We start from the raw sequence: 24,639 nt of genomic DNA, 5'->3' as shown, positions 1-24,639 counted from the left end.
ATATACTCTTCCATAATGGCAGATCTAGAATTATATTATCATTTTTGCTACAAAATTATGACAAGAATATACAATATTGCGGCACTGATCCCAGCTAACACCTTTTGCTCTCAGTCACGACAAGAAGTTTGGCCGTACCCTTTATACCACTGAGATTAACTGTGGCAAGCCAGCGTTACCCTTGGAGTCTGTTTTGCCTGCACTTAAGAGACTTTCCCATATGTGCTTCTCCTGGGTGATGCAATGTTCAGAGTTTAGGAAAACGTGTATTCACAGAAGTTAGACTTCTGCAAGTCAAGTGAAGTGCTGAAGAAAAGGAAAGTTGATCTTACGATAATTCTTTTCCATACAGCTATTTTTGTGCATTTGGGATGGGAAAAGTAAAGAAAAAGATAACCCTTTACTTTATCAGAAATACAACTGCACTCTCGTAAGTGAATGCAAAAGGGGTGTTTCCACCCACACGCACACTCTAAACACACCAGTAACAAAAACCAGATCTGATGAAACCAGATTTGCTGGGGAAGCTGATGGAGCAGATCATGCTGAGTTCCATTATGCAGCACATGCAGGACAACCAGGTGATCAGGCCCAGTCAGCATGGGTTTATGAAGGGCAGGTCCTGTTTAACAAACCTGATCTCCTTCTATGACAGGGTGGCCCGCTTGTTGGATAAGGGAAAGGCTGTGGATGTCATCTACCTCGACTTTAGTAAGGCATTTGACACTGTTTCCCACAGCATTCTCCTAGAGAAACTGACTGCTCTTGGCTTGGATGGGCATACGCTTTGCTGGGTGAAAAACTGGTTGGATGGCCGAGTCCAGAGAGTTGTGGTCAATGGAGTTAAATCCAGTTGGCGGCCGGTCATGAGCAGTGTCCACCAGGGCTCAGTACTGGGGCCACTCCTGTTTAACATCTGTATCAATGATTTGGACGAGAGGATGGAGTGCACCCTTACTAAGTTTGCAGATGACACCAAGCTGGGTGGAAGTGTCGATCTGCTTGAGGGTAGGGAAGCTCTACAGAGGGATCTAGATAGGCTGGATCGCTGGGCCAAGGCCAATTCCAAGAGTTTCAATAAGTCCAAGTGCCAGGTCCTGCACTTCGGCCACAACAACCCCCAGCAGCCCTACAGGCTTGGGGAGGAGTGGGTGGAGAGCCGCCAGGCAGAGAGGGACCTGGGAGTGTTGAACATGAGCCAGCAGTGTGCTCAGGTGGCCAAGAAGACCAATGGCATCCTGGCCTGTATCAGAAATAGTGTGACCAGCAGGAGTAGGGAGGTCACTGTTGCCCTTGTACTTGGCACTGGTGAGGCCACACCTTGAGTATAGTGTCCAGTTTTGAGCCCCTCTCTACAAGAAGGACACCAAGGTGCTGGAGAGGGTACAGAGGCGGGCTACCAAGCTAGTAAAAGATTTGGAGCACGTCTCATATGAGGAACAGCTGAGGGATCTGGGGCTGTTCAGCCTGGAGAAGAGGTGGCTGAGGGGAGACCTTATCACTCTCTACAACTACCTGAAAGGAAATTGTGGTGAGGCGGGGATCGGTCTGTTCTCCCTAGTAACAAGCGATAGAACAAGGGGAAATGGCCTTAAGCTGCACCAGGGGAGGGTCAAGCTGGATATTAGGAAGAATTTCTTCACTGAAAGGGTTGTCAGGCATTGGAACAGCGTGCCCAGAGAGGTGGTGGAGTCACCATCCCTGAAGGTTTTAAGAGACAGGTAGGTGTTGTACTTCGGGACATGGTTTAGTGGTGTTGACAGAGCTAGGATAAAGGTTGGACTCAATCTTGAAAGTCTCTTCCAGCCAAAACTATTCTACGATTCTATGAAACACTGTTCCCTGAGAGCTGTTGTACAGGTAATATCTAACAGTTTTAAATTTTGTAAATTATTATTAATTACCTCATAATTTGCAAAATGAAATGGTGGACAAAACAAAAACCAAGCTAAAAATCCACTTCATTTATTTCAAAGCGGAAGTCTGGCAGTTGTATTATATTCTCATTCTTCTCGCACAATTCAACTACTGCAAAACACATATTCAGAGGCACTATTTAGAGCCTTCCTTACTGTAAGGGATTTACTTTTAACTGCTGGCAAAATCCAAGTACACATTCCTCTCCTGAGCATCTCTTAATCTTTATAGTTTGTTTCTGTTCCTTTAATCCAAGTACAGCAGGCCCTCAACAAGTAGGTATGCCTCCCCAACACAGGCTACAGAAGGAAGGCAGCTCTGGCTCAGCAGTGACTGAGTTCAGGTATCTTTCTGAATAGAGTGAAAAGCAGAATCTAAGCTATGCAAGTTCCAATTAAAATAGAAAAATAGCTTAAACTAAGAAAAATTCTATTTATTAAAAATGTCTTGGCAGCTACGACCACCATGGATGAAAAGTTGTGAGAGAGGCTGCACAGTGGCTGTTGTGCTGTTTTTACACACTTTTCCCACTAGGGCAAAGAATGATCAAGAGACTCATCATCTCAGCAAGTACTCTTACGGTAAACAGCTAGTGTTGAAAGTCAGACCCTTAATAAATATATGCATTTCATAATTTTACTCCTGAGACATGCAATTCTACTACACACCAAAAGAGGCACAGAAAGAATCAAAAATATAGGATAATTTAAGCCCTTGTTTTCTTCAGTACTACTTGTAAAGAGAAACTTGAACACATAAAATAAATCACCTTTCATAATCCTGTGAGTGTGCTAAGGATGCACATGGGACTGATTCCCTACAGGCATGCAAGTATTAAAAAAACCAAAACAGTTGAACAGACCTCCCTTCATCTAAATCAATGTCTTACTGCATGTACATTTATCTTTGTCCTTTCTTTGTTTGCTATATGCCTATTTGCTCTACAATTGTTGAAGTTTCCTAAAATCAGAGGACTGCAACAATCAAACCAATGCACAGAGAAGACAAAAAAAACCCCAATCCTCCTACCAAAAGCCACCTCAGTGCAGCATGCCCTAGCTCTTCTCATACTGTGAAACAGGATAATAAAGATGAACAAGGAAGCAATATGAATCTGTGCATGGCATTATTATTATTATTTTTAAACAAACAAGTCTATATGTTTGCTCTTCATTAGCTCCCTGTGGTGGTAAAACTATAAATGCAAAAGTTACAGACATAAAGGGAAAAAAATGAAGTAGCCAATAGCAAAGATTTCAAATACACTCACACAACCACACTGTTCGTTTTACAGCTGCTTTACATAACAATAAAAATTGTAATATACCGTGGGCTTTTGGCACTGTGTAGAGAGACAGCATCAAACGGCAATAACGGAGTAAGCACAAATGATCTCTTTGGAACAATTAAACAATTTTAGAAGCACCACTATGTCCAACAGCTAATGTGTCCAAAGAGACAGCTGTCAAAAGCATGAGTTTCTCCCTACTGACCAGAGATCACGTATATGACCCTTTGGAAGAGAAGATAAATTCATAATCATATTATATAATCCCTACTAGAGAATATCCCTATATAAAACCCAGCACACTAAACAAAAAAAAGAGAGATCTTTCTTTCAGAAGCCAAAAGCAAGGTGTACTCTTCCATCTGTCTCAGCATAATTAATAAATAAAAAAGGAAGAAAAAAAGAAATGCTTACCCTCTTTGTGTACAACCAGCTGAGGAAAAGAAAATAACTGGCTATACATAAAACAGTAAGGTGGTCATGTAGTTCAGTAAAGTCTGGCACTTTAAGAAAGAATGGGTAAATCATACATATCTTACATTAAAACCCACAACTCTTCTAGTGACCTTGAACTCTAGTAATACGAACAGGAACACACAAATCCACTTATTTCTGGACACAGTTCATTCACTATCTCTAGCAAGGACTGAAATTTAGCACTTGACTTAGCGTGTCATTAGGTTATAACACATTATTTTCCAGAAAAGCCAATCTAAGCAAACATCATAGTTTCATTACTATTTTAATATCCAGAAAATGAGACCCTCCCTCTGAAAAGAAACCATTTGCTAAAACAGCAACTAGATGACTTTCTAGATGTGTCATTCAATGTGTACATGAGAGAAAGGTTAGTAAAAATACTGACCAAAGAACCTTTGATTTGCCTGCCACGCAGCTAGCTGTCTGCTGTGTAAACACTCATACAGGCTCACCTACTGCACATGTCTAATGTCCTCGTAACCCCAAAGTGAAGTTTAGACACATCATCTTGACTAGAAACCTTTCAAGATAATAAAATACACTTTTCCAATGAGCAAAGAGTACTCAAAGAGAGGAGACAAATGTCGATTCTTATATTACCTTGCACTCAGGATTATCCCAATTGCCCATTTCAGTACTTTAAAAACACTTGTCTCTTTTCCTTTCATCAAGCTCCTCTGATTTGTGATCTAAATACTTAAGCAATTTATAAAAAATAAAAACCTACATACACATTCAATAGTTTAGCTGATCACTGCTACTTCATTTACAAGTAAATTAATAAAACAAGAATGGGTTTGTCCATTTATTTTTTAATTCCTCACAAACATTTTCTTTCTGTCAACAGGACAACCTTGCCTCTTCAGTTCTCTGCAGGCATGAGCTGCCGACTTTGGCAGATGTAATGGCTCGCTGCTGAAGGATCAGTGCAGCCATCAGGACAGAGAAGGGGCCAGAACCTGCTCAGCTCAGTGGGATAAGGAGGCAGAAGACACTAGCACTGTTCTTTACAAGCCTGTGATGGTTCGCAGAAAGGGCCAGCTCCATGGGCCAGAACAGGCACACTAGCTCTCTTTTGCAGAACTTACACGACAGGTGACTGGGGACACATTGCATTGTAATGGAGAGAGAGCCTGGGAAAGAAGTACAGAGAGAGCTGGGAATCTGTGCAAAAGACTGGCCGGTTTACTACCAGAAAGGGATCTGGCAAAATGCCTTTTTTTTTTCCCCACTGTTCCCCACTTTTAACAGTCACATCTAACCCCACCTGACGTTTTCACCCTTTCCTAGTGTGTCATAGTTCAGCCATCAACTCCAGCTCTGTCCTTTTTTCCCCCCCATTCCTTCTGCGTTGATGAAGATGCTGCAAATAGAACGGACTTCACTAGGTAACAGACAAGGCTCCTTCCCAGATCCAGACCCCAATCAGCACTCCTTCCTTATCTCTCTTTAAGCCAAGCTGTGACTTACTAACAAATCCCATCCAGCCGTTCAGCCAGCCATGAGAGAGGTCACAGCGCATCCCCACTTACCCTCAGCCCTTTTACTCTGCTGCTACAGCTTATGGCTGGACCCTTCCAGTTCATCATATCCCTGCTGCAAAGTGTTACCTTACAAAGGCTCCACTATCCAATCCCTATTTTTCAGTCTTTCCTGAAAAAATCCAGTACTAGTTATTAAATGTCCTAAATGGCTAGTTCTGTGCTACTTAGCACTGCAGTGAAACACGCACCCGAACAATCTCAATGCTAAATTATTTGTCTGAACTTTACATCTCCTCATAAATAAGACTCTACTACAAAAAGCAAAGCAAAATTCCTTGTAAAGCAATGTAGAAAGTACAGCTTGCACCATTTACGAGTTAGAAAATTTGCATTTTCTGGGGGAAAAAACCCAATGTACAAGACATACTTGATACATTACAAATTCTCAAAAGTAACATAATATTTATAGTCATTAGGAGTACACACACTGAATATTAAGTAACTTAAATTGGAAATGTCTTAGCACATGTAATAGCTCTGCAATTTAACTAATATTTCCCTAACAAATAGTTATTACAGTCCTCCTAGTTATTGAGGTGGAAGGTGAAGTAGAAGCACAAAGACAGCAAAGAAAAAGATTAGCTGTTGGATACCTTTATTATTTCTCTGCCACTATCCAGGAAGAAAAAAAACCCCGACACTAATATATCTCAAAACACATTATCCTATTACAATGTAGTAGTATCACAAAGTAACAGCTGTGATAACCTTGATGTGCATAAAACCGGAAAATAACCAAATCACATATTCAAGATAATACAATAGCTGCTGAATAAAACAACTCGCTTATTTACCTCAATCAGATAAGGGGGAAAAAAAAAGCAATGTCACTACATAAGCAGAACTTCAGTTTTTTTGGGGAAGGGTGGCTAGGGAGACAACTACAAGCCCAAGGACTAAACCTACTTTATTATTAAAGAACATTTAAACATAGCTGGAAATTTACATACCACTTTGCAAACATGGACAAAAATGAAAGAAGTCCATTGCCCTGAAAATTTTAGTCTAAATTCAGCAAGACAAATGCATGAAGGTTAACCCTTCACAAAAGCAAGGAGAAGCAGATGAGTGACAGGAAACAAGGGCTTGCTCTAAACAGCAAAGCATAAAAAGAAGAGAGGCAAGAACGGTTTCATAAAGGGCAGAAGCTGAACATTTTATGTGGCTAAAAGCAATGTCAAGTGGAACAAGGAAACAGAAAAGAGACTGAAGGTAGTGGACTGGAATGAGGGACAAAGGGGTGGGGGAAGCAGGTCATTTTATGGATACTCCATGTAGAATGTAAAAAGACCATTTGGGGTCATCTAATTCAGTATGCTCCTCCTGGCAGTGGCAATAGCAGATACTCCTCCAAATAGATGACTGGGATCACTACCTGCAGTCCATTCCCCTTGTACTCCTGCAGCATCCACAGCCACTGGATTACGAGAACTAAAGGGTACATCCCTCACTTTTCTCTCTGTGTCTGTTTATGGGCCTGTTGCCCACAAATTTGTTCAACCCATCTTTGAGTGTGCTGATACTATCTGCCCCCACAACCTCCTGCAGGAATAGCTTCCAGAGCTCCACTGCCTACTGAGTAGAAGGACTTAATCTGTTCTAAAACGATCTCTTAGCAGTTTCAGTGAACATCTCTGTTTCTAGTATTAAAGAATTTACTGAATAACAGCTCTTGCCCTGCTTCTCTTCCAGTTGCTACAAAAGCAAGGCGTGCTTCTTTGGGAGATGCAGGTTCACAGTGCCTTCAACAAATTAAATTTGCAACTTCCTATCTTTAATATTAGTCTATTTGATTGGGATTGACTGAGTCTATTTGATTGGGATTGACTGAGTTTTAAGTGATTTTTAAACTTTCCTACCCTTTTTGCTTGCTTACTTGTTTCTCTCTTCCCCCTTCTGCCTCCTCCCTCCATTTCTACCTCTGCCTTTCTCTCCCTGTTCCTTTCTTGCTATCAACTCTTCCAATTTTCTTCTCCCATCCTCACATCTTGCTCATGCACTTCTAGGAGGACAATCCATGGCTCAAGAGCCACATATGGCTCATGCAACAGTTCAAGGGGTCCTGAAAAGACACACTTGGGCACCTGTTAAATGTATTCTTCAAGGCATAGTAGGTTGTGCCTTCTTGATTTACAGAGCATTGTAAACAGTATAATACCGTATAAGTGTATTCCTTTACTGCTATATGAGTATTTTGCCTCCCAGGTGGGGGTGTAATACAAGCAGCACAGCAAAAACTATCACTGCAGCTTGCATGCTCACCTGTTGTGAAAATTCACTCATGCCCAAGAACAGCTTGGCCCATTCATTCAAGAGGAGGATGCCTCTGCTCCTTATAGAAGCCAATAAGGAAGTAGAGCTAAATTGCTGGAGCAGAAACTAAAAAAAAAAATAAATTCAGTCTGTCTTCGCTTCCACCTTGCTGCAACTGTTTCAGCAACCAGTGCAAAACTGCCTCAGCCACACTGATGGGCCATCCCTCTGCTGTCCCTTACAGTCACCATTAATGCCTTGCACAATCTTGCTGTCCACAGGAACGTAACACCCTTCTGCCTTGAGTGGTTTTATGCCCTTTTCTGTTCCTCACTTGCAATTCATTCATTCTCTCACTCTTAGCAATGCCTGCAATCTCATTAACCTCATAAGGGGACTGAGGGGATGGGAAAAATTGCAAAAGTGCTATTCTAAAGAAAGTATTGACATTTCACTAGCGACTTTAATCCTGGGATGCAACTAAAAGACAAGCAGTAGGCTAGCTGAAGGCCTGACACTAGCTACATTCAAAACCTAGATCTCCTAGGTCACTCTTGTTACCACTACAAATCTTCTTGCTCGATTGCCTAGATCATGAGGGTGCTGTTGAAGTTTGATTTGAAGTAGGAAGAAAAACATCACCACAGCTTTAACACTGTGGAGAATCTCGTCAGATTCATGACATTTTGAGATTTTATTTGGCAGGTTATTTAAAGCCTTCAGTCTTTCCCCTCTGTCTGACAGACCCCCAAGTGTAAGCAAGCATAAATATTTTTACCAAAAGCCAGAGGACTACAAAATATGACGAGATTCTCAAATTGAGAATTACCCTGTCAAAACCAAAACTAGACAACTCTTATTGATAAACTGCTTACAAGGAAGCCAAGGAAGACACCAGCTATAAATGCTTGCATGCATCACCTAATTTATCTCCTTTAAAAAGGTTACCAAGACATACAGGAAATAATGTGCAAATACAGTATTACAACAATCAGTTTGATTGATCAGAAACTTCTGATGAAGTGACCTTTTGTGGTGTACTACAGTATTGCTATAATTGCTTTAGAACTACGTTACTACAACAGTGTGCATTTTAGCAATCCTTCAAAACCATCTGCAACAGTTAAACACTCCTTTAATTAAATATATTGCAGTTTCTCCACCATTTACAGGCCACTTCTCAGAGCAGTCTACACTTGTTCAGAATACAAAATAACACACTGAAACTTTCTAGAAGACCCCAAGACGCCTCTCCTGGTTTCTCCTTAACAGACACTGGAATTAGCTTCAATGGCAAAAATCTATTGCTCAGATACCCATCACAGAAATAACATTAAATATTAGCAGTCCATCTGCCCCAGGAAGCACCTCTCTTCTAGCCCACAACATTTACTACTGCCTTTACAATTTTCAGTACCAGTTCAAGATTTTCTGTTTCCAGCAAGTCCAGCGGCTCCAGGGGGAAAGACAAGAAATGTAATTCTCTAATCTGTTAAATAATCATTTACACTGACACAAAGAAAGTGCAAAATACATCTAACGTGCTGATTTGGTTTACACTCACTTTTGACTCTAAAAGTTGAAGCCTTGGGAAGAATCAAGCCCTAAATCCTGCACTGATTCACAGAAATACAGAAGCAAAGAAATGTAACAGGACTCTGTTGTTATTATTAATGATCATTAATTGTACAGCCTCTTTAATCCAATTACTTTCTATTTTCTCTTAAACAAATGAACTGCCAAAATTTGTCCTGGACCCAGTTCTCAAAACAGTTCAACTTCATCTTACTAGATCTGTATTTTCAGTTGTGAAATCAAGGGAGAGATTGGAGGGAGTGTGGAATCAAACACCACATCTGCCTGGAGCTACAGTCTGCATGACCCACTCTCCTTTTTTTTCCCCACCTCCCATCCCGGGGAGTCCAGGTTAATAAAGAAAAGAACATTGCAGTTAAGCATACCGATCTGTGATACATTCTCCTGGTAATGTCAATTAGCCCCTCATGCACAGAAAACAGGTATTAAATGCACTGTAGTAACAATTACACTTTTCACATATGCCTTGGAAGGCCAATTGCACATTGCTGAAATTTGCAAATTGGCAAGAGAAACAAGAAACCCCTCTAAATTCCAGAGTCTACAGTGTTTATTTTGACAGTTGTAGTTTATTTATAGTATTTGACAATACACATTCTCTAGTTCATCTTGTAAAATAACAAAGTCAGTATTTAGACCCCCACTGTTAAGACACAGAGGGAAAAAAAAAGTATAAGCTTATTTCATTCAAATAAATGTACAGATTGGCAAGATTCTACTGTAACGACTACATTACATTATTAATTTGACTTCGTTTAAAGCACTTTCTTTGGTGGAGAAAGCCTAGCTCTTAACTTTAAAGGTATGTGGTGTGCAAGTCTGCACAAATGTGCAGTAATTTCAACCCATTCATATAAAATTGTATCTTCTTTTTATTTAGTACAACATGTACTTTTAGAGAGGTGCTGTATAGAAGGCTGGTCTGTCATGCACAATTACAGAAGAGTGCAGGCAGAGGCTGCAGAAGTTTCACTATGCACCAACTCATGAATCAGCTTTAGCACCGTTCATTATTTCTGTGACTGTCAGGAAACTAGATGGAAGTTGCCTCTTTAGACTGTCTCTTTCTCTCGGTCAGTATTGGACATGACAAATAAATGAAGATCTCTTCTCCAGAAAGTTTACAGAGTCCAGAGGAAGAGAGATTTTGAGCAAGGTGATGATTTGCATGTTTGACCTGGCTAGAGGGCTCATTGTTTGCCTCCCTTTAGGTGGTGGTGTACTGGGCAGGATTTGCTCACATACCCATGGGATCAGGTCTTCATGGAGAGCTGTCATGGAGTGGGGGCAGGTGAAATGAAGAAGCAAGTAGAGCAAAGGGAGAGAACATTTTCAGAGTAAATACTAGTAAAAGCTGAGGATAGTAATGGCATTAGCAAGTCTTCAGCACGCGGGTTTGTTCAACTAGCTCTTGCTCACCAGGTCTCCATTGCTTCCCTGAAGTCACAGAGCTAGAGAGCAAGGGTAGGACCATGCAGGCCTTGGCAGCCACGTAACTGATGGGAGAGGTAGAATCTTTGCCTGCTGTCCACTGATTTCCAAATGGTATGAAAGAACCTTCATTCTTCTTTTACATTTCATGTTTCTTGCCCTTTCTGCTACTCCTTTACAAAGAAATAACCAGATAAAATCCCATTTTTTACCAAAGTCTGTACAAAATCCTCTACGAGTTGCTTGGCAGTGTTTCGTTTATGGTTGGACTCAATGATCCTAAAGGTCCTTTCCAACCTAAATAATTCTATGATTCTACGATCAATAACTTTAATCCACCAACATAACTTGTACTGGTTGCAAGTGGGCTCTGTCTCCATTCCCAGAAGAAACCCCTTTGACAGTGGGGCCAAGTCCACATCTTGTCAGACAGCATCTTATCAGCTCTCAAGACCAACCTATTCTTCAGAAAATACAAAGCTCTCTGTCACTAGCAACCTGCCCTTGTTGAAATCCTCAAACACAAAACCCATCTCCTATCACTTTCCCCGTCCCCTAGACTAGCCGTTTCTCTGTGGATAATTTTGTCTTCATATAAAAAGACAAGATAGGTTCAAGCCCTTAAAGTATAAAAAGTGTTTCCCATTCATGTTTATAAAGTACCATACACATATCATGAATATTTCTTAAAACAAAACCAGATCCATAACCTGCTGCTAGACACATACCCAATATAAAACCCTAGACAAGCAGAGCTGGAATACAATGGAAACTAAACCAAATTAAAGACTGCATAACCAAGAGGATATATCAGAATTTTTCAGATAAAACATATTCGCAGCATCATAAACACAGTTGCACAGTGCCCTCCAAGGGCAGCAAAGCTGAAAGCCAAATAATAAAATTAAGTGGTATACAAGAGAGTGTGCACAGAAGGGATTTCAATCCTCTTTGTTCTTAGCCATGATACAATTTCACAGCCGCTCTCAAGATTCATCGTTCTGATGTTTGGCATGCAAGAGCACAGAATGCAGTTCATTGGGGAATTACTGAGCCAGGATTTGCCACACAAAATCTACCACAACATTAGCCAGCTCCTGCCACAGCGTCCGAGCAGCCTGGCCCTCAAAACATTTCTGATTTTTAAAGTGAGTCAATAAATAAACACAGGAATATCTTCAGAAAGGTGGATTCCTGTAATATTAACTAATCAATCTATAGTAAAGAAGCTGCTCCTGTGCAGCTATTGTCTGAGTGTGTCAGGCAGAGGACTTTGCCTGCCGGAGCTGCTATCTACACATACTTCAAACTCACCAAGTGTAGAAATAGTATTATTTTTATGGTTTGCAAGCTAGACCATACACAGCTGTGGAGGATCTCTAAATTAGTTAATACACCGTTTCAAAAGGAAGAGAGATTTCTCCAGGGATCATGTGCCAAACAAAGCAGGGAGGGAATGCTGAACCACTGGTAGTTTATATGACAAGATATTTTTCAACTACGCACAGCACTAATTATGAAGGTCCTTCCTATCCTACGGCTGGAAACTTCTCACAGAAAACACTCCCATTTCAGAGAAACAACATGAGGGACAGGAAAAAAAAAAAAAAAAAAAAGAAAAAAGTGCTAAAACCACTTTCATAAGCTGATAATTTTCATTAAACATGATCTGCATTTTTTATTTCTACAAGGAAGTAAAACCCAGCATTTGTGTCATTCTTGATCTAATAATATAAGCATGCACATTAAAAAAAAAAAAAAAAGGTAATACTGAAAGGAGGCTTTTTAATTACAAAATGTAAGACCAGAAGGTTTACACTAGAATATGGCTATATTCAGGAAGGACTATTCCAAGCATGAAAATGATAAAACCAACACTGATATTACAGTTTAACAGTGACAATCCATCCTTAGCTAATACACTAGATTTAAAAGCAAAAGCACTTAGAGCATTATTGGAGTTGGAGGTATTGAGAAAATAAATTTGCAAAAAATTACAAGCACCATAAAAAACCAAACGTAATCAAAACAAATGCCAGACTTTCATGGTACATAGATGAAATATATTAATTATAATATGAAACTATTGAGTTTGAAACTGTCTGTGAGACACACATTTTCTGCAGACTTTCCTCTAGCCAAGAAATCTTAATTCCACGTTGCAAAGTTTTGAAAACTATTAATATTCCACACATTATAATGGAGAGCACTTCTCACCACCATCTATACTGAGACATATATTTATTAAGTGCTGACAGTTAACTTTCACAAGACTCTCAGGGAGATCTGGTCCTTATTCTGTGAATTTACGAAAACTGGGCTGAAGGAGCCAGGAAACACAACTGTATTTTATTATTATTTAAATAATGAATTTGTGATAGCATTTTACTCTGAAGCAATGGTAAGCCTTGCAGGCAAATGTCTCCTTCACTAAAGGTTTGAAAATTATTTTTGTTTAAATAACAGCTGGTCTTGCCTGTATGGACTCAAATGAGCCATGCGGAGACAAACTTTTTTCAGTTTGGGTAAGAAAGATTAAAACCCATTAATTCTAGTTAATATCCATTTCGGTCCCTCCACACAGATGGGGAAAATAATATTAAATTACCATTCTTACATACAGTCAATACCAGACACCCAATAAAGCACAAATTCAAAGCCCTGCTCATAACACAACCAATGCACACAGTTCCAGCAGAACAGCTCAGCTGCAAGTTAGCCTGAAACAAAGGAGATTTACACCCATTTCTCCACTTTGCCACAGACTTCCTGAATGACTTTGGACAAGTCACTTGGGTTTTGTGTTCTGCAACTCTCCATCCCTAAAATGGGGAAAAACATTTTATTTCATAACCTCACAGCAATAAGCAGATTTACTATCAGGAGATGCTTAGATACAGAGATCAAATAAATGACACAATGAGAATAAACGGCACTTAAAGCTTTAATTAACTTCTGGTAAAGCTTTGGAAACTTCATCACAGTGACAGAAGGAAAGCTTTGGCACAATACCCACAAGCGTTATCTACAAACAAAGATCAGGTCTGCCTACATAAAAAGATGGAACCGTATTTTGACATCTGCAGACAGTCGCGGACGCAGGCTTCCATGACCCAAAGGAAAGACACGATGTACTCTGTCACCAACATATACAGAAGACCAAAAGTCGAAAGTCTCTAGATACCTTCTTTGAGTTCTAAAACAGGAGTTTTAACTTTCTGACATAATACAAAGTAGAAGAAGAAATCACTGGGTACTCTCTTAAAAGATTTAGAACACTTCAGGTCCAAACAGTTATTCTCCAATTCATATTAACCACTAACCACCTTTTGAACTTGAAAGCCACATTTAACTTTCATAACTCAGTATTAGTATCGTAAGTCAAATCATCTTGCAGGCAACAGAATTAAAGACCTCTAGAGCACCGGCCTACTGAAAATGACAGGCGTAAGGACCATTCAGAAGTAGCCAAACGCCGCTCACACACTCCACTAGGACACTTAGGAGGACAGCACTACCTCCACCAGGAACCCACAAATTTGTGACATGTATTAAATACATCTTTTTAGAAAATGTCTTCAAGTCCAAAAATCTATTTTTTGAATGCAGGCCAAACACAGACTGTGTTTCCATGCACATATCCGGCATCTCTGTACAAGTAACTGTACTAGCCTGCATAAAATCAAAGTCATAGCCTGGGGACAGAGACATGAGGGGCAAATGGACTACAAGAGACAACGAAGCAGTCAATGAGAGATGAGCACAGAATTTGGGGGACAGAAGCAAGTATGGAAAACCAGAAGCAAGGAAACTACTGAGGGGAGAGGAAGTTCTGGGATAAACTTCCCCTCATATTAGCCACATATGTGTAAAACCCACACAGCTACTCAATCACAGGGCGCTGAGTGTGCTTGGGGTTTGAGGGTTTTTGTGTGTGTGTGTGTTTTTGTTTTTTTTTAAACAGATGATCTGTGGGTAACACATGAAAATAGGGTCACTGCAAGCTACAAAAATAAAATGAAGCTCATTCGTTTTTAAGCTATTTCGTTTGAAATATCAAATGGTTTTCATTATTTGTAATTGCATCTTATATGTGGTGTTTTATAAGAAGAAAAATAAAACAGTTATTACTAAAAATCATTTATAACATAAAGCTTTTTCTTTTAATATGCAGAGCTGCTCTGGGATGTGTTAAATATCTTGAACTCCCAGAACAGCAGTTTGCAACAAGGCCAAAAATTAAAGCATGGCCAACAAAGAACTGTTATCAAACACTGGGCACAACACAGAACTGGGGAAAATACAAAGATGGTGGTAAAGGGTGTAAGAACAAACGTCCTGTAGAAAAAAAGAATATGACATTTCCAACGTAACATAGGATACAGTTTCAGACACACATTTTCAAATGTGACTTCTTAGACTTCGGGACCCCTAAAGTTGAAGCAGAATAGGTAGTACCTGGTATTGTACATAGCTCCCTGAATATGTAAGTTTTGAGATTGCAGGAGAGAGTGAAATGCCTAAAAGGAGAGGACTGCCCTCCCCTCCAGTGACACCTGAAAAAAGTCAGAGAGATGAGGGCTGGAGGTCAGTGGAAAGGTGAGGATAAGCAAACTCATGAAGGCAGGAAATTGAAACTAAGTTCTGGAACTATGTATTTAATGCCTCCCTCGCAGCGTGCCAATAATGTTCATACGTAGGGAGGAAAAAAAAAAAAAAAAAAAAAAAAAGGAAAGCAGTGACACTGCAGCAGTCTTCCCCAGAGTAAATTCTGGCAACCTTAAACATCACGCAGCAACCAGAGCCTCTCACTTGCTTAATCTCCTCACACTCACAAATTGACTATTTCCATTTTTTTTATCCACAAGAGGCAAACTTCCCCTGTAGCTGTGACAGCCCAAACTCGTCTCACTGTTGTGGCAATCGGCACCTGTCTACCCTTTTACAAACCAGATGCTACAGAAGCAAACTTCCAGTGCTTGACTGTGCAAGTGGAACCTCGTTAGCTACAAGCAGAGCTGCTCTCCTTCACTCTCAGCACTACCTTCACTGGAGTAGGATGACTTCACCCCAAGATGAGCAATACCAAAACTCCTTTGGTCACATACACACAAACTCCTTCATTCACATTTTCCTACCTATCAACATATTAAGAGACAGTAACAATTACACCAGTTTCATGTATTATTTGCAAGAGTCACCAGCCTTCACTGTTACTCATTTGAAGGCCAGAAGGAATGCAGAAGACTTGTAATCACATTATGGGCAAAGATTAATTATCACTACTTGTACTATGAACTAATTTTTACCATTAGAAATATTTATAAAGGCTGAAACAACACAAACTTACTATATGGGCCTTGAAATGCATTATCCTCAGTGGTCTATGTAATTAAAAAAAAAAAAATCAAAACCATAGTCTGTCTTGACAGGTAGTCTGCTAGTTCATCTTTATCTGTGAACGATGCTAACTGAAACAAGTACAAATTAGAGTTCTAATATTATTTACACAAACCTTCAGATGAAACCTGCAACCTGACATACTCATATACTATCACAACTTTTGGATATATTTGCAAAGTTCAGACTGCAGTCCCAGCACATTCATCATGCAGACTCAGTTATCTGGAGAGCAAGCCACAGTACCTTTCTGAGCTGTGCTCTTTCCCATGAAAATCAGGTTATAGTGGGAGGAGGAGGGGAAAACATGTGGATTTCATCTTGACACACAGCCAGGATGCAGAAAGGACAGGCACCTCCAGCCCAAGAGCTGGAAGGTCTTGTAATATTCAGGTAGTCATTACTGTCACTAAAACAATATTGTCACAGCTAAAGCCTTCCAAACAGCACAAAAATCTTAGTATCAACCTAGACCTCTACTCACATGCCTCATTCCATCCCTCCTTTCAAATTATGATCCTTGGGACTGGTACTGAAAGAGCGGCTCTGGACCACCTCTTGTGCTAATGCCTCCCTGCAGACTAACAGCGGCGAAAAGCTTCACGTGCATTTGTGGGTGGCAACTCAACATGAAAAAGACCAACTTAAATACTTATTTATAAAAAGAATTTTCTTCAATTTCTGCTAATACCAACATCGAAAGGCCTCAAATCTCAGCCACAGCAAGAAGACAGCAACAGAATTGTGCTTTGGCTACTACAGCAAACACAAACCAGATCAAAAGCCACTTTCCTCTCAAATGAACAAGCATAACCAAAGATGTTACACTACTACTGTGTCCTCCCCAAATGCAAAGAGACTCGGGCCACCATGCAATGAACCAAATCAACCTGCTAGGTGTTTCAAACAAACAGTACCAGTTTCTAAAACATACTTAAAAACAAGCTGCTCTATAAAGAGCAACAGAATATCCCTGCCTTTTATTTCATCAGCTAACGTGTGTGCTCTTGTAGGGCACCCACTGAGTAATGAATTCTCGCTTCTCTTCCACTGTAAGTTAGTGTTCACAACAGAACTCTCAGCTAAAAAACTCATAGCATTTTACTATTCTCTGCTTCTTTGGCAGGACTCTTATTTATATAAGATTAGTGCAGTCAGGCATTAGATTTATAAACCAGAAAAAACAAACAAGGAGAAAGTTTTCACACTCTTCTTCATAGGCCAGTTTTGGAAACATACACACAAAGCAGCATAACAGATTGAAATGCAATTGTTAAAAAAAACCTCAAACAAAACCAAAACAACCCCCAAACACAAACAGAAAACTCATATCAAAACATATATAATTTCTGGAGGCCCCCCCACCTGGAAACTATTTAATGTCATCCAAGCATTCACAACAGTACTGTCAGCCACCTAAACAGCCATTCCTCTGCTCTATCCAGAGCCTCTGAGGACAGTCACAACACACAGAGGCACACTTCAGGCACACTTCAGCCCCTCACCTTCCCCCACCCTCCTCAGGTAAGGAATAGGCACCAACCTGCAGTTGGGAGGTGGATCTAAGGTGATGTCAGCCAATTCCTTCTGAATCCTGTGGCAATAAAAGCAAGGGGGAACAAAGGTAAGCGGCTGTGTGGGATAGCAGTTAACACATATGCCTTACAGACATACTGTCACCACGAGTTTGCAACACTACATAAGAGAGGGGCATGCGCAGCTGCAGCCTCCCACCAGTCCAAACACACCGGGCAGGACAGGCGCCCTGTACAGAGACAGGCAGAAAAGCAGACAGGCACCGTGCACCAAACCCAGACAGGTGCGCTGTTGTATGCTCCCATACAGAAGCCAGCCACGATGGGGAAGTGGAAAGGACTGTCTGCTTTACTCTGCCAACCAGCCTGCAAATGAGGGAAACCCTCTGCAAATGTGATGCACCAAGTGCTAGGAGGAAACCAGTCTGAAAAGGAATTTTGTCTTGCTGGACTGAGACAAACAGTCATTGCCAAATTGGCTCCCTCTGTCTTCCCCCAAGCCTCCCACCATCATCCTGAAAAAAAACACCAGCCCCAAGGGAGTGCATAACTGCACCATTCCCAAGGACACTTAAAGGAAAATGAATATCTATTTCCGAGGCTCCTGCACATTCCTGTCACCTTCAATTCTCCCCTCTGTTCACCCTCAAGAGCCATACAACATCCCCACGTTCCCTCCCTCAGGACTCCAGACACTCCCTCTCTTCACTGCGCTCAGACAACACCCTGTCTTCCCTGCCCAGACTATTCTGGGCTCACGCTGGTTTTGCCACAAAACGCCCAACCAGCTATCATCCCCTTCCCTGGAGTCCCATTACTGTCACTCAGGCTTTCCCTCCAGATTTCCCCACCCAGCACTCAGTCTGCCTCACTTCTCCTTTAAACTCAGCCAGCATCTTCTGCCTATCTTCCACTTGTCACACATGAGAACCACAGCCTTTTCATATTAGGCAATTTACAATCTCCTTTTTAAAACAGTTAAGGGCACGACACGTAAACACCGCTTGCCACTGTGTATGTCAGTTTGCCATGGAAACCTGCTGAGTGGAGATCTGGAATAACCAAACTGCTTAAATTCTGCAAAGCCACAGAGAACTTAGTTAAGACGACAGGGTATTTGCATAAAACCCCAGTCACTTTTGACACCCACAGATACAACTTCTCTGTGCTGCTTGGCAAAGCTCTTCAGTGAGGTGGTCTATTATTCTTACTGAAGTACTGCAAGTTTGCTTGAAAACTTCCATTTGTCACCTTAGCTCCCCGGAGCACGATGGTGTGAATTCAGGTGAAACACAGAATAAATAAGAAAGGGTAACAATTTGTTGATTTTTAATTTTTTTAAATGAGTGCCTCCAGGAGTTTGTCCAGGTGAAAAAAACTGACTGACATAGCTGTTCTGGAATTACAATTCTATGCAGGCACTCTCTCCCATGTAGACGTTCTTCTAGAATAAAAACGATTTCATTCTCAAAAAAAAACCCAACCCACTCTGTGCTGTGAGCAAAGACTATTTTAGAGCAGAACGTCCACAAGTGGACCTGCTGTGGATTATTTATTCTAGTCAACATCCAGCCATACACAGAAAATTCAATATAAGTGATGAGCAGACAGAAAAACAGTAATATATTTGGTGGAAAAGATTTGGGGCTATATCACACCACTTGCACTGGAGTGTACTCCCCCAGCGCAACCAAACTCAAAACTCTTTAGAAACGTTAATTAATCCCCAAAGCAGACCTGGAAAGAAAAAAGCCAGTCTAGATCAATCCTAACCTACAGAGGGAAACTGACATTGAGGACCACATAGCTTCCAGTAGCAGGGGAGGAATTAAGGTCCTACATGGCAATCCTACACCATCCCTATAACTGATGCTAACAAGAAAAAAGGAAAAGACAACGGAAATAATTAAGGGACAGAATAACAGCCCAGAGGAAAAGACAGGAAAATATCTGGGATGGAACAGGGGAAGAAGCAGGAAGAGAGACCAGACAGCTGTGGAGCTGGGCACTCACTGCACCGAGATGCTTTGAAAAAAGTGAGACAATGGCAGCTTCGTGTGGGAAGGTTGAGCATAAGGGCTAGAAATTAGGAATGGGAGCAGCAAGAAAGCAGTGCGGGAATGGAGCAAAATAAAATGAGAAAGGAAAGAATCAGTGAGAAAACTGACTGCAGACTCACCTCTTGGCACTGGTAGATAGCAGCTTAGAGTTTTTACTCATGCTGACTTTGCTTTCCTTCTTCTTAGGTGTGCTTGTCTCCTTCTCTGTCTGTTGGTTGGAGGATGAAGATGAGGAGGAGCTGGTGCTGGCCCTCGAATCGTCATCCGACATAGCGACCCCCCCACCACACACCCCAACCTGGAGAGGAGACACCATGGGGCGTGGGGAACAAACAGTGAACACACACAGAGAAAGGCTGCTGACAATCTCGCTCTGTGTTTGGATCATGCTCCTTTTAAAGGGTCCTCGTGTCTCCCTCTCCTCTTTGGGCCCTACAGTCAAAGCAGGAGAAGCAGTAGTCTCCCCTGCACTAGTAACACCGAGGAGCAGGGGAAAAGGGACTTTTAAAGCTTCCTCTCAGAAAGCAAGTGCGAAATGAGAGAAAAGACTGGAACGAGGATGACTGCGAAGATCAGGGAAGCTCAAAGCAATTCCTTCTTATCTCCCCCAAAACTGCACACACAAGACGAGCCATCACCACCCACCGCTATCCAGCCTAGGGGTGTAGGAGATAAAAATGGAACAGCTCCGGTCCCTTGGGTTCCTGGGAGGCACGTGGGGGAGGTGGGAAGGGATGGGGCTGGGGGGGTGACCACCACCAGCACTAAAATGGAAGTGGGGCATCACTGGCAACAGGAGTGAGACCCTGAAGAAGGATCTGTGACCTGCGGTGGGGAAACCCCTGCCTGCTGGATCAGGTGTTGGGAGCAGGGGAGGCAGGGAGGGGGGAATGAAGTGGAACAGCTAAGCAGGGAGTGGGGTGCTGGAGGGGACCCACCAACACCCACTACACCGAGGGGCATGCCAGAAAAGGGGGAAGGGAACAGAAGGTCTGTGCTGGGGGGTGCCGGGGCAGGGGGGAGAAGAAAAGAAGGGCCAGGGCCTACAAGGGGTGAGAGCGGAGGGCCTGGGGAGCCTGGTGGCACGGAGGGGGGCAGTGAGGTGCTGGGGGGAGGCAGCAGGCAGCCCGGTATCATGTGGGCACCTCGAGGGCACAGGAGAGGAGGACGAGCACGGTGGGCTACCGCGGGCAGGTCGGCACCCGAGAGGGGCAAGAAGCCGTCGGAAGCGATGGGCGGGGGGGGGGGCGGGGGGGGGCAGGCAGGGCACCCCGGGAGAGTTAGGGTGGGAGCGAGGGGGGCAGCCGCGGGCCCGGGGCGAGCAGCGACGGGGCAGCAGTGGGCCGGGGCGCCGGCGCACGGCCGCCTCCTTCCCAGGGCCACCGGCCCCCGGGGAGCTCCCCTGCCCCCGCCGGGCCGCCCCCGCTGCCGCCCCTCCGCCAGGAGAGAGCCGGGGGCAGGGGGGCCCGGCGGAGCTCCCCCGGCCGCGGGCCCGCAGGGCCAGGCGGCGAGGGGCCGGGGGGACAGCGGTACCTGACAGCCCCGGGCGCGATCCCCCTGCCCCGCCGGCTCCGCCGCCTCCCGCCCCATCGCCGGGCCGCGGCCGGCCCTGCCCCTCGCCCCTGCCCCCGGGGCCGGTGGGGAGGGCGGCGGGGGGTGCCCGGTCCCCCTACCTCTCCCTTTGTGTCTGGCTGCTCCTCCTCGGTGCGGCTGGGCCTGGCCACTCGTGTCTCTCTCGCTGGGAGAGAAGCGGAAGTGCTGCAACAGCAACTATTAAACAGGCAATGGCTTCCCTGGCTGCCTCCCCCACCGCCGAGCGGGGCTGGGGGGCGGCGGGGCCGGGGCGCCACCCGCAGAGCGGGGCGAGGGGGAAGCAGGCGGCGGAGCCCCTGCTCCGGAGCTGGAGGGGGGATCCCGGCAGCCACGGTCCCCCGTGTCCCCCACCCCCCCCCTTCGGCGGGTGCTGGGGAAGGAAGAAAGGGGCGCTCGGGGGGGAACGTGAGTTTTTAATGGAGACCCTCCGTAAAGTGATCTGCAGGGGTATCAAGGGGGGACGGATGAACGCCCTCTCCGTCTCCGCTTCTGCTTCCGTGCGAGAGCCCCACAGGGACGCGGTCGAGGCAGGTGGCTGGGAGAGGGGTAAAGCTCCCGGGGCTGCTTTTTTGAAGGCTGAGAGGGGGTTACTAGGCTTGGCGGGGGGGGCTGCTTGCTTTCCTCCTATTCTTACAACTGTTTCAACCCCAAAGCTTCTCCCCTGCCTCATCTGCTTTGTCCCTCCGGCAGCAGCAGCAACTTCTCACCTGTCTCAGTTGCAAAGCAGTAAGGGGGGGGGGGGAGGGGGGAGAAAAAAAGCCCTACCCATAGCCCCCCCCATAAGCAAGCCAAAAGGAATCCCCGGCAGCTCTCCCGTCTCTCACCTGTTTCAACCCTAAAGCAGCAGCTGTGTCTTCCCTCCCCCGGCTCAGCCCTGAACCAGCAGCAGGAGCAGCCGCTTCCCACTCGCCCTCGCCCGGAGTTCAGGATTCCATTGTCCCCCACACTGCACTTGGTGACATCACTGACACACAAAGAAGGGGTACTTCGTGATGTCATCAACGCATGCTGGGAGAGAAAACAAAATCCTAGGCTCGGGGCTTGGCAGAGAAAGCGCGACCCCCCCTTCAGTTTTCCAAACGTAAAAGTATTAGGGTTTGTTTGGGTTTTTCCTCCCCCCTTTTTCCCCGAGTGCCCTGGTGGGGAGCCCGCCTGCGGGAAAGGCGCAGCGGCGTTCAGCCGGCTGGGCTGCTAGCGTGTTGTGTTTGCGAGGCGTTTTACTCATCTCCCCGAAATCTCCGCTGTCGATCTCTCGCTGTCCACCCAACGGAGGAAAGCGATTTGGCCGGAGCGACCCGCCACCCCCAGCCCACGCGTGGCGCGGAGAGCACCCGCCGCCCCCGGGGCGCCCCGGCGGGCTGGGGCTGCCGCCGCTCTGCCTAGGGGTGCCGGACCCCCTCGTGAAGGGACAGTTGGGACCAGCATTCCCCCTGACCTCACCCGGGGCAAATTTGGCTCGGTGCCGCCGGTTTCCACAGCCTATCGAGGGATCGCCTCTCGAATTACTCGGTGCCTTCGCTGACCGAAAATACAAAGCCTGTCACCTCCGCGCGTCACGATAACGAACGGGAGTTTGCACCGCCACCCTTCCTCCCGCGGGAGGACCTCGAGGTGACCCGCGCGCACGCACGGCTGCTGCCTCGACAGCGCGCTGCTACGACATGACGCCTCGGGAGTCCCGGAGGCTCGATCACAGAAGCGAGGCCGCCGGAGCGGCCGGGGACGGAGGGGCGACATGGCCCCGCGCCGGGGGGACATCCCGGGGCTGGACATCTCCGCTTCATAGCGACGGGGCGGCGGGGCGGCAGCCGGGGCCGGCTCCTCCTGACGCCCAGGCCGCCCGTCTCACGCTGCCAGGCGCTGCCCGTCGCCGGGAGCCGCCGCGGGGCCCGGGGCCGGCGCTCCCTCCGGCCCGGCACGCCAAGATGGCCCCGGCGGGCGGCGGCGGGGGCGGGCCGCGGTTTTTGGGCGGCCTGAGGGGCTCGGCGGGCGGAGGGCTTGGGTCCGGCCGGGAGAAACCTTGCCGAGCCGCGGCGGCGGGCGGCCTTGCCCAGGTGCTGCTCCCGTGGGACCCGCTCTCTGCCCACCGGTGGGACGGGGGTGTGAAGCTGGCCCCCGAGGCGAGCCTCTCGTGGCTTCTTTTGGGGATACTTGGGACCTGAAGAAAAGGGGTGTTCAGGCCAGCTGTAAGCAGGACTGCGTGGGGATGCTGAGGCTCTCCTCCATGGGACGGCAGCTTCACACTTTCGTGGGTCACCACAAGGATCGGGTCGTGGCACTGATCTTTCACCATTTATACTCAGTAATCCTTAAGCCAGAGGTACCCCTGGAGGGGACACCCGTGCAGGGACAGTCTTTCCCTCTGTCACCCTCTCCTCTGTTTCCTTGGACCTCTGCATCTGCTGCTTCTCTCTCCTCATCCTCTCTTTTTCTTCCTCCGCCCCATTTTCCGCACACATCTCAGCAGCGCCTCATTTCACCTGGGTCAATCACAAAACCACCCACACTCCTCACAAACTCGCAGTCCAGTCTCTTGTGTGGTTGAGCCGTGTGGTGTGTTAGATGGGTACACCAGCGACACTGTGAGAGTCATCCTGACAGAAGAAGGAATTCCACTGCAGTGTCACACTTCCTGGTCTTTGCGTGGGGGCTTTTTGGTTTGGGGGTTTGCTTTTTTTGCTGAACCACTTCTTCAGTCTTTGTTACCTGTGGTACCATGTATTAGGTCTTGGTGAATTGTCCTCAAAAAGAAGCTTGCTAGCAGAGCCGACCTGTCTGGTTTGACCTGTGGGAATGACACTTGGGAAGCCATGGTCATCCTTCCTTCCAGTCACTGTGGAGCTCTGGCATCTCCACCATCGATAGCAGCCTCAAAGACACATAATAAATTTCATGAAAACTGGCATTTAGATAAAGGCGGGTGATTCGATCACTTCATGCCCCTCACTGACGAAAAGGGGGCAGAATTCAGCTCCTATATACTTAACAGCAATCAGCGGCTCTGTCAGCATTCTCCAAAATAACCTGGGGGGCCGTGGACAGTGGGGCTGGCAGTATGGTTGTACCAGCCAGGTGAAAAATGCAGGAGATGAGAGGACAGAAAGCAAGGTGACCAGGCTTCACAAATTTCACTACTTATGGAACAACTTTTTTAAAACAGAAAATCCTCACTTTCACCACAAACAAACCTCCAGCCCTTTCCTGTCATCACAGGAAACCTGCACCAAACTCAAGTGAGACAACTGATATTAATAATGAAAGCCCTCCACTTCTGTAATAAGGGTCAGAGAAAACGTAAAGATTGTTACAAAATCACACACACACAGTTTTCCTTTATTATGTTAATAACCTTGGTAGGGGGTTATCTGTAGACTAACCTTTTCTGCAGCATGCAGTCCTTGGTTACCATGTTCAGAGTAACAATACGATAACCAGCAGCAGCAGTTATTTACTTTGAAGCCTACCAAAAAATGCATTTGCTGAAAGCACCTATTAATGTCATCACTTGAGCAGCTGTTACAGTGGCAACTCCCATTTTATGA

General features: G+C 45.0%; 1 protein-coding gene across 2 annotated transcripts in view; it reads right to left on the bottom strand.

Annotated features, from left to right (window-relative positions):
* LOC104344076 (ubiquitin-conjugating enzyme E2 E1) overlaps positions 1–19,790 on the bottom strand; it is a 46,250-nt gene extending 26,460 nt beyond the window's left edge. The window contains exons 1-2 of one of the 2 annotated variants that reach the window (XM_086467849.1): positions 19,624–19,790; positions 17,453–17,503 (exon numbers count right to left, since the gene is read on the bottom strand). In XM_086467849.1, the coding sequence (XP_086323975.1) occupies positions 17,453–17,503; positions 19,624–19,775 (203 nt within the window). In that variant the 5' untranslated portion in view covers positions 19,776–19,790. The remainder of the gene's footprint in view (positions 1–17,452; positions 17,504–19,623) is intronic. The other variant, XM_086467850.1, reaches the window with a different exon arrangement.
* Positions 19,791–24,639: the final 4,849 nt, after the last annotated feature.

Source organism: Leptosomus discolor, chromosome 7, assembly GCF_034619465.1.
Source record: "Leptosomus discolor isolate bLepDis1 chromosome 7, bLepDis1.hap2, whole genome shotgun sequence".
Taxonomy (NCBI): domain Eukaryota; kingdom Metazoa; phylum Chordata; class Aves; order Leptosomiformes; family Leptosomidae; genus Leptosomus; species Leptosomus discolor.
The sequence above is the reverse complement of the archived record's forward strand: the minus strand, read 5'-3'. Positions and strand labels throughout refer to the sequence as shown.